Source organism: Orcinus orca, chromosome 16 (assembly GCF_937001465.1).
Source record: "Orcinus orca chromosome 16, mOrcOrc1.1, whole genome shotgun sequence".
NCBI classification, from domain to species: Eukaryota; Metazoa; Chordata; class Mammalia; order Artiodactyla; family Delphinidae; genus Orcinus; species Orcinus orca.
The window spans coordinates 24,625,542-24,644,978 of NC_064574.1; the positions used below are offsets into that span (position 1 = coordinate 24,625,542).

A 19,437-nucleotide genomic window follows, 5' to 3' on the forward strand; every position below is an offset into this window, starting at 1 on the left:
CCCCTTTCACCTACTGAAATCCTTCTCTTCCTTCAAGGCCCAGGTGAATCTATGGCCTCTGTGTAGCTTTCCCAGATCCTTTCCCTCAGTACATGGCTTATAATTACTTTGTATCCTTTTCATTCCTATTGTGTGAAATTAAACTGTTTTGTGTGCCTCTCCTTCTAGATTATGAGCTCCTTTCAGGGATCATGTTTTACCCATTTCTGCATCCTGAGAGCAGTTAACACGATGCTTTACATCAAATAGGCCCCAGCAACAGCTGTTTGAATTGGAAGAAGAATAAGTTACAGAAGCCTACACCTCAGACCTGGCAGGAGGCATAAAATCAAAACACACATTGTTTTGCGTTTTGTTTTTATTTATATTTATTTATTATTTTTAAATTGGAGTATAGTTGATTTACAATGCTGTGTTAGTTGCTGGTATACAGCAAAGTGATTCAGTTATATATATATATGTATATATGTATAATGGAAAAGAATATGAAAAAGAATATAAATATATATGTTCTTTTTCATATTCTTTTCCATTATATGTTATTACAAGATATTGAATATAGTTCCCTGTGCTATATGCTAGGACGTTGCTGTTTATCTATTTTATACATAGTAGTTTGTATCTGCTAAACCCAAACTCCTAATTTATCCCTCTCCCCCCTCCCCACCCCGCTTCTCCATAAGTTTGTTTTCTATGTCTGTGAGTCTGTTTCTGTTTTGTAGATAAGTTCATTTGTGTCATATTTTAGATTCCACATAAAAGTGATATCGCGTGATATTTGTATTTCTCTGTCTGACTTACTTAGTATGATAACCTCTAGGTACATCCATGTTGCTGCAAATGGCATTATTTCATTCTTTTTTTATGGCTGAGTAGTATTTGTGTGTATACCACAGCTTCCTTTTTTATATAAATTTATTTATTTTATTTTATTTATTTTATTTTTGGCTGCGTTGAATCTTTGTTGCTGCACGCAGGCTTTTCTCTGGTTACAACAAGTGGGGGCTACTCTTCCTTGCGGTGCGCGGGCTCTAGGCGCGCAGGCTTCAGTAGTTTTGGCTCGCGGGCTCTAGAGTGCAGGCTCAGTAGTTGTGGTGCACGGGCTTAGTTGCTCCACGGCATGTGGGATCTTCCCGGACCAGGTCTTGGACCCGTGTCCCCTGCATTGGCAGGTGGATTCTTAACCACTGCACCACCAGCGAAGCCCTACCACATCTTCTTTATCCATTCATCTGTAAATGGACATTTAGGTTGCTTCCATGTCTTGTCTATTGTGAATAGTGCTATGAGTATTGGGTTGCATATACCTTTTCGAGTTAGGTTTTCTCTGGATATATGCCCAGGAGTGGGATTGCTGGATCATATGGAATTCTATTTTTAGTTTTTTAAGGAACCTCCATACTGTTTTCCATAGTGGCTGCACCAATTTATATTCCCACCAACATTGTAGGAGTGTTCCCTTTTCTCCACACCCTCGCCAGCCTTTATTATTTGTAGACTTTTTTGTGTGTGTGTGTGCAGTGCGCGGGCTTCTCACTGTTGTGGCCTCTCCCGTTGCCGAGCACAGGCTCCGGACGCGCAGGCTCAACGGCCATGGCTCACGGACCCAGCCCCTCCGCGGCATGTGGGATCTTCCCAGACCGGGGCACGAACCCGTGTCCCCTGCATCGGCAGGCAGACTCTCAACCACTGCGCCACCAGGGAAGCCCATTTGTAGACTTTTTAATGATGGCCATTCTGCTGAGTGTGAGGTGATACCTCATCGTAGTTTTGATTTGCATTTCTCTGATAATTATTAGCGAAGTTGAGCATCTTTTCATGTGGCCACTGGCCATCTGTATGTCTTCTTTGGAGAAATGTTTATTCTGTCCCTTTTTTGATTGGGTTGTTTGTTATTTTGTTGTTATTGAGTTGTGTGAGCTGTTTGTATATTTTGGAAACTAAGTCCTTGTCGGTCACACATTTTGCAGATATTTTCTCCCAGTCTGTAGGTTGTCTTTTCGTTTGTTTATGGTTTCCTTTGCTGTCTTTTCATTTGTTTATGGTTTCCTAAGCAAAAACTTATAAGTTTGATTAGGTCCCATTTGTTTAGTTTCACTTTTATTTCAGTTGCTTTGGGAGACTGACCTAAGAAAACGTTGCTATGACTTAGGTCAGAGAATGTTTGCCTATGTTCTCTTACAGAAGTTTTAAGGTATCCTGTCTTATATTTAAGTGTTTAAGCCATTTTGAGTTTATTTTTGTGTATGGTGTGAAGGAGTATTCTAACTTCATTGATTTGCATGTGGCTGTCCAGCTTTCCCAACACCACTTACTGAAGAAACTGCCTTTTCTCCATTGTATCTTCTTGCCTGCTTTGGCAAAGATTAGTTGACCATAGGTGAGTGGGTTTATTTCTGGGCTCTCTATTCTGTTCCATTGATCCATAAAAACATACATATTGAACTGAATTAAAAGGATGGGGAAAAAAAAAAAGGATGGGGAAGACAGTAAGCCAAGCTACCCAGAAGGAGGCTTTTAGAATACGTTAGGGAGTCACTTGTTTACATTTATTCCAGATTTGTTTACTTCTTGTGAAAACTCAAATTTGGCCTCCAGTAGTCTGGCTATTGGCAGGTAGGCATAAGCCAAACATTCTGCAGTTGTCTGGGAAGAATAATGGGACTTCTAGAACTCTTATATTTGCCCAAAGGCCAGCTGTCTGGACTTAGGAACTTAGAATCCTAGTTATCAGAGCTGGAAAGTATCTTAGAAAGTATAAGCTCCCTTTCAGAGAGGCACCGACTTAGCCAAGGTCACACAGCTATGAACAAATATTCACATGTGTAAGCATAGGCAATGAACCTTCCATTCATTCTCTACTAGGTGTAGAACCTTCTAGAAATGAGGATCATATCGTCTCCGTAGAAGGTCAGAGTTACTGATCCCATTGTTTTTCTGACGCTTTACCTCTCCTTCTTCAGAATGTGAATAAGAACTTTAAGAAAATCCCTGCAAGTAATCCCATTACTTCTACAGCTTATGACTCCCACCACCTTTCACAGCATGGTGTAGCAGCATTAGCTCAGGGTCAAAAGTCAGAAGTCCCAAGTTCTAGTGCTAGTTCCTACACCAGATAACTGTGGAACCTTGGACAAGCAGCTTAGTCTCTCCCAGATTCAATTTTACCATCAGGTCAAGAATATATGATGTAGGGCTTCCCTGGTGGCCCAGTGGTTAAAAATCCGCCTGCCAATGCAGGGGACATGGGTTTGAGCCCTGATCTGGGAAGATTCCATATGCTGCAGAGCTACTAAGCCCATGAACCACAGCTACTGAGCCTACGCTCTAGAGCCCGTGAGCCACAACTACTGAGCCCACGTCCGGGAAGATCCCACATGCCGTGGAGCAACTAAGCTTGTGAGCCACAACTACTGAGCCCATGTGCCACAACTACTGAAGCCCGTGGGCCTAGAGCCCGTGCTCCGCAACAAGAGAAGCCACCGCAATGAGAAGCCTGTGCACCACAACAAAGAGTAGCCCCCGCTTGCAGCAACTAGAGAAAACCCGCGAGTAGCAATGAAGACCCAATGCAGCCAAAAATAAATAATAAATAAAATAAATACATAAAATTCTAAAAAAAAATAAATAAAGTTAAAAGTTGAAATGACTCCTTGATCCATGGGCAACAGAATGGCTGTTGTGTCAGCAGGCATGAAAATAACATTAATCTCAATTAAAAAAAAGAAAGAAAGAAAGTGTCAACAAGCAGAGTATATTAAAAAAAAATGACATTAATCTCACTGTCCATCTCCATCAGAGCTCTTGGGTGACCAGGTGCATTAATGAGCAGTAATATTTTGAAAGGAGTCTTTTTTTTTTTCCTGAGCAATAGGTCTTAACAGTGGGCTTGAAATATTCAGTAAACCTTGTTGTAAACAGATATGCTGTCATCCAGGCTTTGTTGTTCCATTATAGAGCACAGGCAGAGTAGGTTTAGCATAATTCATAAGGGCCCTTGGATTTTCAGGATGGTAAATGACTATGTCTTCGATTTAAAATTACCAGGTGAGGGCTTCCCTGGTGGTGCAGTGGTTGAGAGTCCGCCAGCCGATGCAGGGGACACAGGTTCGTGCCCTGATCCGGGAAGATCTCACATGCCACATAGCGGCTGGGCCCGTGAGCCATGGCCGCTGAGCCTGTGTGTCCGGAGCCTGTGCTCTGCAACGGGAGAGGCCACAACAGTGAGAGGCCCGCGTACTGCAAAAAAAAACAACAACAAAACCCCCCCCAAAAAACCAACCAAACAAAAATAAATAAATAAATAAAATTACCAGGTGCCCTAACGAAAGTCAGCCTGTCTTTTGAAGCTTTAAAGCCAAACATTGACTTCTCCTCTCTAGCTATGACAGCCCTAGACGGCATCTTCCAATATAAAGTTGTATCATCTAACATGGAAAATCTGTTGTTTAGTGTAGCCACCTTCATTAATTGTCTTAGCTACATCTTCTGGATAACTTGCGGCAGCTTCTACATCAGCACTGGTAGCTTTACTTGCACTTTTATGTTGCAGAGATGGCTTCCCTCCTCAACCTCATGAACTAACATTTGCTAGCTTCAAACTTTTCTTCTGTAGTTCCTCACCTCTCTCAGCCTTCATAGAATTGAAGATAGTTAGGGATTTACTCTGGATGAGGCTTTGGCTCAAGGGAACATTGTGGCTGGTTTGATCATCTCTCCAGAACAAACTTTCTCCATATCAGCAATAAGGCTGTTTCACTTCCTTATCATTCATGTGCTACTGGAGTAGTGCTTTTAATTTCCTTCAAGAACTTTTCCTTTGTATTCACAACTTAGCTAACTGTTTGGTACAAGAGGTCTAGCTCTCAGCCTATTTTGGCTTTCAATATGCTTTCCTCACTAAGCTTAATAATTTCTAGGTTTTGATTTAAAGTGAGAGACATGCAACTTTTCCTTTCACTTGAACAGTTAGAAGTGTTAGAACACTTAGAATCCACTGTAGGATTATTATTGGCCTAATTTCAATGTTGTTGTGTCTCAGGGAATAGGGGGCCCAAGGAGCGGGTGTGAGACAGAGGAACAGTCAGTTGGTGGAGCATTCAGAACACACACAACATTTAGTAAGTTCGCCATCTTATATGAATACAGTTCATGAAGTCCCCAAACAATTACAATAGTAACATCAAAGATCACTGATCACAGATCACCATAATAGATGTAATAATAATGAAAAAGTTGAAATACTGTGAGAAGTACCAAAATGAGACACAGAGACAGGAGGTAAGCAAACGCCATTGGAAAAATGGCTCTGATAGACTTGATCAATGCAGGGTTGCCACAAACCTTCAGTTTGTAAAAACTGCAGTATCTGTGAGGTGCAATAAAGCAAAACACAATAAAACAAGGTACACCTGTATTGAGATATAATTCACATACCATAAAATTCATCCATTTAAAGTATGCAGTTCAATGTTTTAACTATATTGTGCATCCATGATCACAGTCTAAGTTTAGGATATTTTCATCACCCCCAAAATAATCCTGTGTCCTTTAGCAGTCACTTTCTATCACCACCTCCTCCTCCCAGCACTAGGCACCACTAATCTACTTTCTATATCTATGGATTTCCTATTCTGGACATTTCATGTAAATGGAATCATACAAGATGTGGTTCTTTGTGACTGGCTTCTTTCATTTATTGTAATGTTTTAAAGGCTCATTCATGTTGTAGCATGTATCAATACTTCATTCATTTTTATGTTTGCAGAGTATTCTATTGTAGAAATATACCACAGTTTGTTTATCCATTCATCAATTGATAGGTATTTGGATTGTTTCCACCCTTTGGCTGTTATGAATAGCGCTGCTATGAACATTCATGTACAAGTATCTGTGTAGACATGTTTTCAGTTCTCTTGAGTACATACCAGGAATGGAATTGCTGAGTCAATTGGTAAATCTGCGTTTAACTTTTTGGGAACCGTCAAATGTTTTCCGAAGTGGCTGTACCGTTTTACATTTCCACCAGCAATATCATAGGGTTCCACTTTCTCCACGACCTCACCAACACTTGTTTATTGTCTATCGTTTTTAATTTTAGCCATTTTTGATGGTGTGAAGTGGTATCTCATTATAGTCTTGATTTACATTTCCTTAATGACTAATGGTGTTGAGCCTCTTTTCATGTGCTTTTGACTACTGGTATATATTCTTTAATAAATGCCTATTCAAATCCTTTGCCTATTTTTAAATTGGGTTATCTGTCTTTTTATTTTTGTGTTGTAAGAACTTTTTATATATTCTCAGTACTAGATTCTTATGAGATATATGATTTCCAAATATGTTCTTCTATTCTGTGGGATATGTTTTCACTTTGATAGTTTCCTGTGAAGCACCAAAGTATTTTATTTTGAAGAATTGCAATGTATCTATTTTTTTTCTTTTGTTGCTTGTACTTTTTTATCATATCTAAGAAACCATTGCCTAATCTAAGGGCAGTATTTACACTTATGTTTTCTTCTAAGAGTTTTATGACTTTAGATCTTATATTTAGTACTTTGATCCATTTTGTGTTAATTTGTGTTTAGAGCGTGAGGTTGGGATCCCAGCTTCATTCTTTTGCATGTTGATATACAGTTGTCCCAGCACCATTTGTTGAAAAAATTATTCCTTCTCCATTGAATTACTTTAGCAAATTGTAGGAAATCAATTGACCACAACATAAGGGTTTATTTCTGGAGTCTCAGTCTTTTTCCACTGATCTATATATCTCTTGTTATGCCAGTAAAACACTGTGTTGATGATTGTAGCTTTGTAGTCAGTTTTTAAGTCAAAAAGTGTGAGTCCTCAACTTTTTTCAAGATATTCTTGGGAGCTATTTTGGGTCCCTTGCACTTCCATATGAATTTTAATAGGGACTGCATTGAATCTGTAGATTAGTTTGGGTAATATTGCTGCCTTAACATATTAAGTCTCTGACCAAGGAATGCAGGATTTGTTAATTTATTTAGGCCTTCTTTAATTTCTTTCAATAAGGATTTGTAGTTTTCAGTGTGTAGATCTTATGCTCCTTTTGTTAAATTTATTCTTAAGTATTTTATTCTTTTTCATGCTATTATAGATTTCTCTTCTTAATTTCATTATTGGATGGTTTATTGCTAGTGCATAGAAATACAAATGTTTTTTATCAATATTTTATTTTTTAAAATATTATTTTATTTTATATTGGGGTATATTTGATTTACAATGTTGTGTTAGTTTTGGGTGTACAGAAAAATGATTTAGTTATACATATACATAGTATCTATTCTTTTTCAGATTCTTTTCCCTACAATTGGTTTTTATATATTGATCTTGTATCCTGCAACATTGCTAAACTTGTTTATTAGCTCTAATTGTTGTTTTAGTACATTCTTTAGGATTTTCCATATATAAAATCATGTCATTTCTGAATAGATATACTTTTATTTATTCCCTTCTAATACAGGTGCCTTTTATCTTGCCTGATTTTACTCTTGCCTGATTGCTCAGGCTAGAACCTCAAGTACAATGTTGAAAAAAAAGTAGGGAGAGCAGAAATTCTTGTCTTGTTTCTGATTTTAGGGAAAAGGTTAAGTATGGTGTAAGCTGTGGGTTTTTCTGTAGATAACATTTATCAGGTTGAATAAGTTCCCTTCTGTTTCTACTTTGTTGAGTGTTTTTATCATACTGGGTATTGGATTATAACAAATGCTTTTTCTGCATCTATTGAGATGATCATGTTGATTTTGTCCTTTATTTTATTGATATGGTGTATTACACTGAGTGATTTTTATATATTGAGCCACATTTGCATCCCTGGTATAAATCTCCCTTGTTCACGGTATATCATCCTTTTTATATGTTGTTGGATTCAATTTGTTAGAATTTGTTGAGGATTTTCGTGTCTATAAGATATTTGTAGTTGTCTTATAATCTATCTATATGGTTTTGGTCTCAGATTAATACTGGCCTCATAGAATGACCTGGAGAGTGTTCCCTTTTCTGTTTTTCGGAAGAGTTTATCAAGGATTAATGTTAATTCTTCTTTAAATGTGGTGGAATTCACCAGTGAATTAATTTGGGCCTGGGCTTTTCTTTGTGGGAAGTTAAAAATTACTAATTCAACATCTTTACTTGTTATAAGTCTATTTAGATTTTCGATTTCTTCTTAGTCTGTGTTAATTGTTTGTGTTTCTCTAGGAATTTGTCAGTTTCATCGTTGTCTGATTTGTTGGCATACAGTTGTTTGTAGTATTCCTTATAATCATTTTTATTTCTGTAATGATATTTGTAATTTGATCTTCTCTCTTTTTTTCTTGATAAGTCTAGCTAAAGTTTTGTCAGATTTGTTTATCTTGGGCTTCCCTGGTGGCGCAGTGGTTGAGAGTCCGCCTGCCGATGCAGGGAACATGGGTTCGTGCCCCGGTCCGGGAGGATCCCACATGCCGCAGAGCGGCTGGGCCCGTGAGCCATGGCTGCTCTGCAGTGGGAGAGGCCACAACAGTGAGAGGCCCACGTACCATAAAAAAATAAATAAATAAAATTTAAAAAAATAAAATATGCTTTTAAAATTGGTAAATCTAAAGCACAGCTGGGTGAAGAGAAGTGGTAGGGAAAAAAATTTGAAAATTAAGATGGGGCCAGATTTTACAAGGCCTTGACAGTCATTTTGCAGATTCTGAATTTAGCTCAATAAATACGGGAAATTTGAAAAACAGAACAATGACATGATCAGAACTATATATTTTTATTGCCATGTAGAGGATTAGAGAAATTAGAGACCAGGAGAAAAATGAGGAAGAGCTATTGCCATGGTCCAGTCAAAAGACTGATAGACTTTCTCAATTTGGAGACAGACAGAGAGAGAGATTGTCAATCACAGGTTGGGCCTTCTGGAAGCAGATGCCAAGACAGGGTTTGAGGTGCAAGATATTATTAACTAGGGGGAGGAAGCAGGATTGAATAGAGGAAGAAATCAGACTGTAGTGTAGATCCAACAAAGACCCAGCCAACCTGGTGAGGAGCTCTGGAATGAACACAGCTCATCAGAAATACAGTGGGTCAGAATGGCTGAACCTGTATACCCCCTGCTTCGTTCAGGCACTGGATGAAGACAGCCCCAGGATGAGCATGACCTTGTGCAGGACTGTTCTCTGTGGGTGAGGCAGACCCTGAAGGAACTGAAGCAGCTAGAGGCTATCTGCTGACTATACTTCCTGTAGCTGAATAGCACGTCTTTCCTTTTGAAGGCAGAACTGGGTGGTACACCTCTGTGCCTACCAGAGAGAAAGAGATGAATTATGACATCTTGAACAAAAGCAATAGAGTGGAAAGGAGGGAGACGATTCTACAGATATTGTATTTTATAGGTTGGGATAAAAAGGGAGTAAATAAAGGTTAACAGTGAGGTCTCTATATTGATATGATTTGATGGTAATTCTGTTTAACTGAGAGTAAACAGAATAGGGAGACCAGGTTTGGGGAGACAGATATGGCATTTCATTTTGAACATGTTGACTCTGAAATGTCTGCAAAATATTAAGGTACAGATGATTTTCAAGAAACAAGGCAAATGGGGGGGTCTGGAGGTCAGCAGCAAAGGCTATATTTATTGAGTATATATATATATATTACCTTATATTATCTCATTTAATACTCATAATGCCTCTATGAGATAGGTATTGTTTTTATTATACCCTTTTAGTATATTTTATTATACCTTTTGTTTATGAAGAAACTAAAACTTGAAGAAGTTAAATGCCTGGCTCACAGAGGTAAAACTCGAGCCTGTCTTATGACAAAACACATGCTCTCAAAGACACCGTGACATTGTTTCCCCATGGAAACCACCACATAGAGACAGTATTTGAAGTCATGGAAGTTAGTAGGTCACCAGAAAGGGTACAGTTTAAAGGGGAACAAAAGGAGCCAAAAAAAGGAATTCTAAGGAAGTCAACATTTCAAAGGTGAATTGAGGAAGATGACATAGGCAAAGGGATTGATTGAGCAGCCAAAACACTTTTTAAAGATGAGAAGTATGCTATCTCAGAAGTTGGGGTAAAAAGAGAGCCCTAGTCCACAAAGTGAAATGTTGCAGATATCATGGAAGATGAAGGTTTCACAATTAGAGGTCATTGATTATCTTAGACCAGTTTACAGAGAAGTCAGATTGCAGTGGGTTGAAGAGAGAATGGGTGGTGAGGAAGTAGAAGCAAAGGGTATAGGCTACTTTCCCCAAAGTTTTGCAAAGTAGAGGAAATAATAATGCTGTATACACAAGTAAGGAATTTTATTAATGTTATTAATTGATTAATAATTCCTTGCTCCCATATTACTTCGATTGCACACTTCCATCATTTCTCTGGTTATTTCTACCTCTATTGTATAATACCAGTGTCCCTTCCCAAGTCTAACATACCCGGAAGCACTGAATGTTGGTTGTTTGGGTTGTGGATGATTTGTTTTATTTGGTTATGTGTTTTGAACGCCTCAGGTGATTCTGTCTTTGGAAGATGGGTGGGCCACAGACCACCTCCGTTGCCCCAACTCCATCATCTGTTTTCCACAAACATAGATAAGCATTCACTTCGCAGACCAGTTCAGCAAAGGTGCCAGTTCTTAGGTTCTTAGCAAACCAACTACCCTGTCTACCTAGGCTCCTCCCCTCCCCTCCCTCAAACTCTTGGTGGGCGGGTCTCGGAGAAGAAATAAGCTGCCATTCTAAATCTTCTGGAGTATAATGTCCCAGATGGGGAATCTGTACAGTTTTGCAGTGAGCTGAGATCTTCCTTTGCCAGGCCCCATCAGTCTAGCTCTTTTTCAGAGAGGGCTGGAGAGTAATTAACACCGCTGCCGTCCACCTGTGCACAAGAAGATGCCTACAGCCACTCCAGTGATGATGAAACAGCCCACCAGGATGCCCAGGACCAGCGAAGTGTAGGAGCGGCCTACTTGGCTTCCTGCAGAACACGCGGAGAGTTAGCTTGAAGAACATACCCCCAAGGAGTCCATGGTTTGAATCAAACCCCAAGGGATTCCTTCCCCAAAGGAAGCGGGGCGGGGAGGGCTAGTTCACCAATTTACGGAAGGTGTGTGTACTCTGTCCCAAACCGCCAGCCTTGGGCCTTCTGTTGCTCAAGGTATCCATCCTTCAGGTCCACGCATTTGCCTGGAACCCACCCAACACACAGGACCCTCCCCGATCCCACCATACCTTTCGAGCTGTTCCCGGTGATGTGTTTCTGCACGTACTGCACACAGGTGTCCTGCAGAAATTCCCTCAGTTCGTACCGAGTACGATTGTACTTGTTGAGCTGCTCCAGAGCGTAGGTGACCACACTGGAAGATGCCTGAGGCCCTGCCGTCCATGAGGCTGTCTTCGGTTGAAAACTCATAAAGGAGCTCCCATTCACAGCCACTTCGAAGAAGACACGGGCTTTCAAGCCCTCAGGAGGCAGCTCACATCCCAGGAAGCAGCGAATGGTCAGAGGAACTGTAGATGGGGGATTCAGGGTCAGGGGGCTATGTGGAAGGGTGTCAGGTGTCGGGGCATGTCCGCCAGGGGGAAGTGAGCTTTCAGGGTGCAGGGTGGATCAGGGACAGGGCCTCTTAACAGGGGCTAGCCCGAGGTCATGCCAGCAGGAAGAGGGCCTGACGGACAGTACAGTACGTCAGCTAGGACACCCACTCTTCTCCAGCCTCCATCTCCCACCCAGCAATCAGCAAAGGCAAAAAGACCACGCCCGGCGAGGACACCCATCCCAGAACTTGGCCCCGCCCGGTTCTTCCACAGACCCTCCCCCCAGTTAGGTCCCGCCCATAGGCCGCGCCTCCCACCTCAAGGGCCCACCCTCGCCAGCCCCCGCCCCTGCGTGCGTCACTCACAGGCCACGCCCCGCTCGTGGTGCACCACCTGCGCCAGGCCCAGGAACTCCTGCAGGTAGCGATTCACACTGTTCTTTGTGAGAGCCCAGCTCTCGGGCTCCTGCAAGGGCTGCAGCTGTTGGATCGAGACGTTGTTGCCCGGGCCTTCCAAAACGTGCGTCAGGACCCCCCCGAGCGTCGCGTTGCCCCGGTGCCACACTTGAGAGGGGTTGCGGAAGTAGGAGACCTGGATCATGTGGAGGTACCGCGGGCCTGGGGGCAGGAGTCAGCGCGTCGGGCCCAGGCCGGCGTGGGAGGGGTCGGCGTGTAACCCGAGATAATAACTCCCCACCCAGAGGTCGGCCTTCTTGGCCCTTCCTAAACCATAAAGTGCCCTCCCACCCTTCCTTCCATTTGACGCTCTCAGGAGCCCTGCCAGGAAGGCAGGACAGGGGTTATTATCTTTGTTTTTACAGATGAGGAAACTGAGGCTAGAAGTGCAGGAGCCACTTGCCCCAGGATAATCCAGACGGTCAGTGGAAGAGCCACTCTGGTCTGCTTTCTCTCTCTCACCCCTTCCTCCCTACCCCCCCATTTCCGGTTGGTTAACAAATCCTGACCTACAGTGAAGTCCCAATTCCATCTCCTGTTCTCTGTCTCCTCTGCCACTGCCCCACTTCAGGCCTCAGTGGTTCTCATCTGTCCTGGAGTAGTAACTTCCTTCCTCATCCCCCCCTCCACTCATCTTTCAGTGTCACCCCTTCTAATCTGCCCTCCACCTGGCCCAGAAATAAGATTATGTCCTTCTGCTTAAAAATCCTCCAGGGACACAGTCCCCTATCAACAACAACAATAGTAATAGCCATTAAGTGCTTATTATGACCTGGGCACTGTACTTTACATGCATCATTATCCTATTTGTGCTTTCCTTCCATTAACTTGATGTAGTCGCTACTATTACTAACCCCAGTCCATGTGGAAAACAGGTGAAAGTGGCATAGCAGAGTCAAGGTTAGCATGCAGGCAGTCTGAGCCCAGCACTCTTAGCCACTCAACTATACTGTCTCCAAATAGGATATCTGTCCGTAGAATCAAGTCCACAGTCTTTAGCCTGACATTCAAGGCTGCTGGAGACTGGGCCCCACCTGCCTTTTTTGGCCTCTTCCCTGTGCTTAGATAGTACCTCAAAGTACTTGGAGTCCGTCATGCTGCCTTTCAGGTGACATGTGAATAGCATGCCAGGGTTGCTGTGTCTCCTGGCAAACTTATGTTCATGCTTTAAGACCCAGCTGTTGCCCTCTCCTTGAAGAAGTTTTCCTAATGCTTCTCTTTACCCTCTCAGACACAGTGGGTCAGTTTCAGCGATCCCAGATTCTGCATAACTGTCTCCAAACACACAGGCTTCCATTCCTCTAGGCTATGGAATCATGTCTGGTTATCTCTGCCTCCTACACCCACTAAGGGCCTGGCATGGAGTTGGTGCCCAGAGAATGTCTGAGGGGGGAATGAGTCTGGCGATGTAAATCTCCTTGGGGACATGTGTCTTGTCCACGTTTGCATCTGAGAAGTTGTGCTCTGTGTCTGCAGATGTGAACGAGTATTTCTGTGTGGGTCACCCCCAGACAAGGTTCTTAACTGCTTTGACCAGTCTCCTCCTTTGTAAAATGGAGATAATAATATCACCCACCTTGTAAAGATTTTGTGGGAGTGAAATGAGTCAATACACGTATTAAGCATAGTGAGCACTGATTGAATACTGGTTATTATTTGCTCTCTCTCTGAGGGGGAGACTGAAGCTACAGAGGCTGTGGGAGAGGGGAGACGAGGCCCCTGTGCAATTACAGTGCAAGGCAGTAACTCCCCTTCCCTGCTTAAATGGAGCCACTGTGGCAGCCTGATCCTTCACAAGTTCTCCCATCAACCGCAGCTTGTCTCTCCCCCGGATTTCCCCTCACCAGCCTGCCCCCAGTCTTCCTCCACCTTATCTAGTCTCCTCTTCTGCCTCACAGGTCTCAGCCCCAGTCTTTCCCCAAGTCTCCCGTCAGTTCTCCCAGTGTCTCTCATTCCTTCCATCTCTTGTCTCATCCCTAAGTCTCTTCCCATGTTCCCTAAACTCACCTCCATCCACCATCACCCTCAGACCTCCCTCTCCAGACTTCGCCCCATCTTTCCTCTCTCCCCATGGCTAATTCTCTCACCCTTTCTACAAGCCCCTTTCCCATTTTTCCAGTCTTGTTTCCCCCCAGCCTCCTGCATCTCCCCCTTCCCAGGGGCTGAACTATGCTTCCTCACCTTGGCTTTGGGACACGAACCAGTCCCCAGGACCTGCCTGCCCGCTGGAGAGATCCAGCCGGCTGCAGACACAGACACTGTGGGATAAGCTCTCCTCTGGTCTTGCCTGTGTACCCAGACAGGCTGAGAGTCTCCAGAACCATCCCAGGGCACGAGATGTGCCCTCGACTCACCATCTGAGGCTTCCTGGCTACAGAGGGCCCAGCAGGGCAGGAGCAGTAGTGGCAGCAGGGGCAGCAGTGTTGTCAACATCCTGTAGCTGAGGTTCTCGACCCCACCTGGGCTCTTGGCTCTGGCAGGCTGGGGGCTCCGGCTGACTGCAGCCTAGGGGAAAAAGAAGTGAGGACTGTCTGGGAGGGGAGGAGACTGGACGGAGGAGGCTGGAAGGTGGCCAGGGCATGGGAAGAGAAAGAGGTCGGCAGGCTTATAAATGGTTATTCTTACCCAGTCACATTTCCTACTAGGAGGCGGGCCTCTCTCTTTCCCTCCCTCTGCCCCACCCTGAATCACACTCTCCTGCCTGCAGGGACCTGCCTTTTCCCTTTTCCCTGGGCAACTTCTGAGGAACAGGGAGCGGAAAAGGGGGAGAAGGGCCAGAGAGAAGTCCTGCCTTCGCTGAGTCAGGGGGTGGGGCATCAACTTAGAGCAGATTCTAGGATGTTGAGATCAGCATGTTCCTGGTGGGGAAACTGAGGCCCAGAGAGATGTAAGGAATTAAAAAAAAAATAAAAGAATGACATAGAACAGTATAAAAGTTTTCAGTGCATCACCCTTAATAAGGGTAAACATTATTTCATGAAATATTTGTTCAGTTGTATATGTGTGTGTGTTGGTTCTGTGTGTGTATATTTCTATGGTGGATATTGGGTAGCAGTGTGAAGTTTATTTCTTACTCTAGGAAGCAAGTAGAAAAATTTGAAAGTCACTCTCCCAAACTATGTTAATCTATACTGTGGGATACTATGCAGTTGTTAAAAAAAAACCCTTTCTGCCCAATGCCCACTCTGTTTTCATCATATTACTTAGCACTACCTGAAATGATTTTACTTATTCATTTACATGTTTATTGTCTGAATGTCCCATCAGGATGTAAGCTCCATGAGGATAGAGGCTGTCCATCTTATTTGCTACTGTGCCTGGAACAGTGCACATCATAAATAATAGCATAATAAATAATAAATGTCAGCTAATGGATGACTCAGTGAGATAGTGATTATATGCCTAAATCACCAAGAGTAAGTTACAGAATATTATGTACAGTTTAGAACCGTTTATGTGTCAGCCACGCACACAACAACTAAACAACCTATTTCTTTATGCGAGTAAAGGAATCTGGAAAGATGTACACCAAATATAGCAGTAGTTCATCTCCAGGGAGGGGCCTGAGAGTAAGTGTGTGTGTGTGTGTGTGTGTGTGTGTGTGTGTGTGTGTGTGTGTGTGTGTGTGTTTGGTGTATGCGTTAGGGGTGACAATCTTGTGAAAGGCTTTCTCTATTTTGTGAAGGATTTTATCACTCTATCTGTATTGTTTGAAAATTTTGCATCTAGAATGTGATCATATATCTCTTGTTGGATTAAAACTAGAAGTTTAAGTAACAGATTGTGGTAGAAGACACATTATGAACTGATGTGTTGACATGAGACACTGATAAATGAAAAAAGGAACTGCAGAACGATTTATATAGTAAACGATACATATAGTAAAATTCCATCTATTTTTAGTTTAAAATTTTTACTTCTGTCCAAGTAATCCATATTTAATTCCATTCTTATATTTTAAAAAAACTTTATTTGTGTATCTATGTATTTATATATGCATAGGGAAAATGCCTTGAAGGGTACTGTCAGTAGAGATTACCTCTGGGGAATGGGATTAGATAAAGGGCTGAGGGGGGACTTTAACTTTTTATTTTATACACTGTTTCTTGGAGGGAGAGTAGATGTCGTAGTAGAATTGGGGCAAACCCTAGGCACATACCAGACTCCCAGTCTCTGAGCTGAAAATATGCAAGAGTGTCCATACTTACCTCTCAGTTGTTATAAACCAGCATAGAAATAACAAAGTTTTTTCCAGTTCGTCAAAGTGGTCTAGTTAGAAGGAGAATGGGGGCCTTGTTTTCCTGGACTGGGACTCAGGAAAGCAAAAGGACTTAAATCACTGCCAATTATATTGTCTTGCCTTTTGTAAAAAAATATTATGAAATAATTCATATTTGAAGAATTAATTCATGCTTGAATTTTATTACAAACATACAAGGCCCCACTACTCGGCATAAGAAATAAAATATTACCAATATAATTGCAGCCCCCTCTGTACTCCTCCCCAACTGCATCTCTCTCCCCCGTGCCCCACCACCAAAGTAACCACTAATCAGAATTTGCTGTTTTTTATATCCTTACATTTCTGTATACTTGCACAATATATGCATATATCCTTAAGTAATATATAGTGGTATTTTGCATAAGTTGAGCTTTATAGAAATAGTATTGAAGTGCTTTTTTTACCTGACATATTAATGATTCATTCACGTTGCCCTGTGTAGGTCCATTAATTTCCACTGCTCTGTAATATGCCATCTTATGACTATACCACAATTTATTTATCCATTCTCCTGTTGTTAGACATTACAGTCTTTTTTCCAGGTTTTTGCTGTTATAAACAGTGCTGGTATGAATGTTCTTATAAACATTTTCTTGTGCATGGGTGGGAGAGTTTTTGTAGGTGCAAACCTGGGAGTAGCATTGCTGAGTCATAGGGTATATGCATACCTTCAATTTTACTAGATATTGCCACACTGATTTACAAAAAAGTTGGGCCAATTTACACCCCAGCAGTGCGTGAGAGTTCCCTAGCTCTACTTCCTTGCTAGCCATTGACGTCAGATGGTTGGATGTAAAATGGCACTTTGTTTTGGTTTTACTTTGCTTTATCTGATTCCTGGTGAGTTTGTGCATTTTTGCTTTGCCTTTTTTCTCCCTTGGGGGCTTAGAAGGGTACTTTGGGATGGAGGGTAATAAAGCATATGATTGAACCAATTGAGAGCTGTGAGTCTTTGATCTAAGCAGATAGGGCCTGGGTCACTGGGGTTAAAGTGGATCCACACCAATATGCACAGAGCTAATTACAGAGAGATCTTTCCCACCAAGCTAAGATCTGTCATGGACAGAAGTGGCAGCAGCTACAGCTGTTTCCCAAGCACCCTCCTCACACACCAGTGTCCTGAAAATTAAATAGCAAAGACAACAATTATTATAGGTAACATTTATCGTGGCTAGGAACAGTGTTAAGCTCTTTACACAAATAATCTCACATTCATATGCCAGCCCTACCAGGTGGGTTTCATTAACATCATTTTACTAATGAAACTGAGGCTTTGAGAGGGTAAGTGACTTACCTAAGGTCATAGAGCAAAAGCTAAAATCTGAACCCACATCTCTCTGATGCCAAAGTTTGTGAATTTAACCACCACATAGTATCTCAAAAATTTGAGGAGATAACTCTCCATCAGTATATTTTTGAACACATACTTCCAACATGCTTGAATATTTATGTTATGTATAATATAAAATGTGCCAAAAATTTATACTAAGTGCTACACCTTTATCGCTTCCTCTGGGGCAGATAGCACCAGGCTCGTTGTCTCCATGTGACTGATTGGATAATTAAAGGACAGAAGGTGTAATTAACGTGCCCAGGGTCACAGAGTTGAGAAGTTCAGAGCAGAGATTGGAACTCAAAGAGGATGGGTGTATGGGGTTGGGTACAGGGAGAACAAAGAGAGTACTGGGGCTGGGGAAGCTGGTAAGTGGGGGCAGCTTAAGGGGTGTCCCCATTCCCTTTCTAAAGCCAGGGGTGAGGGTTGGAGGCAGAGCCTCTGCTGCATCTGGCCTGGGTGGCTGAGGGGCAGAAAACCACTGAGCAGAGTGGGCACAGGGCCAGCTGCTGGGATTTGACTGCGGACTAAAGAATGAGGTCCTGTTGAGTAAAGGAAGCAAGTGGTAGCATTTCCCACTGCAGAGCGCACATGTGGGGGGTAGATAAGGGAGACAGGAAGCTGAGCAGGGGCCAGTGCCGGTGTAGCCCCAGTAGGTGAGGAGAGGCCCTGCCAGGTCTGTAGGAGCTAGGCTGAGCTGGGGACTGGCAGAGTGCCCAGCGGGACTTCACAGGACCAGCCCTCTCCCTCCCTGTTAGCTACTGAAGAGAAGCAGTTGAAGCAACCAGGCCCAACTCAGATAACAGCGGAGTGTGGTCCCTTCAGAGATCACCTACCCCTTAGGATGTGAAATAATAACAATAACATGTATTGAGAGCTTACAATGTGCTAAGCATGGTATTAAGTCAGCAGAGTACTTGTGTTTTATTCTCACTAGTGCCCTATGAAAAGTAGGAAGACATAGCCATTACTCCCGTTTTACAGTTGAGGACACAGAGGCATAGAACAGTTACTTGACCTGCTGGAAGACACCCAACTAGTAAAGACAGATCTCAAATCCAAGTGACTTGTATCCCAAATATGTTTTCTTAACTATCAGGCCATCCTGAAAGAGTAAATGAGATGACTCGTACAAAGTGCCAGAACACAGTACGTATTCAATAGGTGGGAGAGAGAAGAAAGAAACTTGGCTTTGGGGGCAGCAAACAGAACTGACTGTGCCACAGGAGGAATGGAGGGCAGACATTAAGTAGGATTTCCTGAAGGAGAGGCAAAGGAATAGATATGAATCTTCCTCAAGATTTCCCCCTGTAGGAAGGGGAAGGGTGAGATGTGACAGGGCGAGAGAGAGTCATGGACATATATACACTGACCAGCGTGGGGTAGATAGCTAGTGGGAAGCAGCCGCATGGCACAGGGATATCCGCTTGGTGCTTTGTGACAGCCTGGAGGGGTGGGATAGGGAGGGTGGGAGGGAGGGAGACGCAAGAGGGAAGCGATGTGGGAACATATGTATATGTATAACTGATTCACTTTGTTATAAAGCAGAAACTAACACACCATCGTAAAGCAATTATACCCCAATAAAGATGTTAAAAAAAAAAAAGATTTTCCCCTGTACACACTCACACACCCCAAAAGAAGCCCCTAAAGTAGGATGATTCCAGCTCCTGCCTGCCTAGCAAGTGGTGGGAGCCTGGCATTCCTGGCTTGGTACCTGTTTATCTTTCCAGCCTTATCTTTCCAAGTATTCCAGTCTCAGCCAAACCTGCTCCTTCTGGTTTCCTGAACACAGAGCACACAAATGTTATCTTTTCACTTTCTTTAT

The 19,437-nt window shown here is 42.7% G+C and overlaps 2 protein-coding genes across 2 annotated transcripts in view; one reads left to right on the forward strand and one right to left on the reverse strand.

The window, feature by feature from the left end:
• Positions 1–10,292: 10,292 nt before the first annotated feature.
• PROCR (protein C receptor) lies at positions 10,293–14,630 on the reverse strand. The gene is made up of 4 exons (XM_004272763.4): positions 14,349–14,630; positions 11,905–12,156; positions 11,234–11,512; positions 10,293–10,979 (listed from the first exon to the last, which is right to left on the reverse strand). The coding sequence occupies exons 1-4, from the start codon at positions 14,425–14,427 to the stop codon at positions 10,861–10,863; spliced, it is 729 nt and encodes a 242-aa protein (XP_004272811.1). The 5' UTR covers positions 14,428–14,630; the 3' UTR covers positions 10,293–10,860.
• EDEM2 (ER degradation enhancing alpha-mannosidase like protein 2) overlaps positions 12,007–19,437 on the forward strand; it is a 48,657-nt gene continuing 41,226 nt past the window's right edge. The window contains exon 1 of the mRNA XM_004272761.4: positions 12,007–12,145. The gene's annotated coding sequence lies outside the window, so the exon portion shown is untranslated. The remainder of the gene's footprint in view (positions 12,146–19,437) is intronic.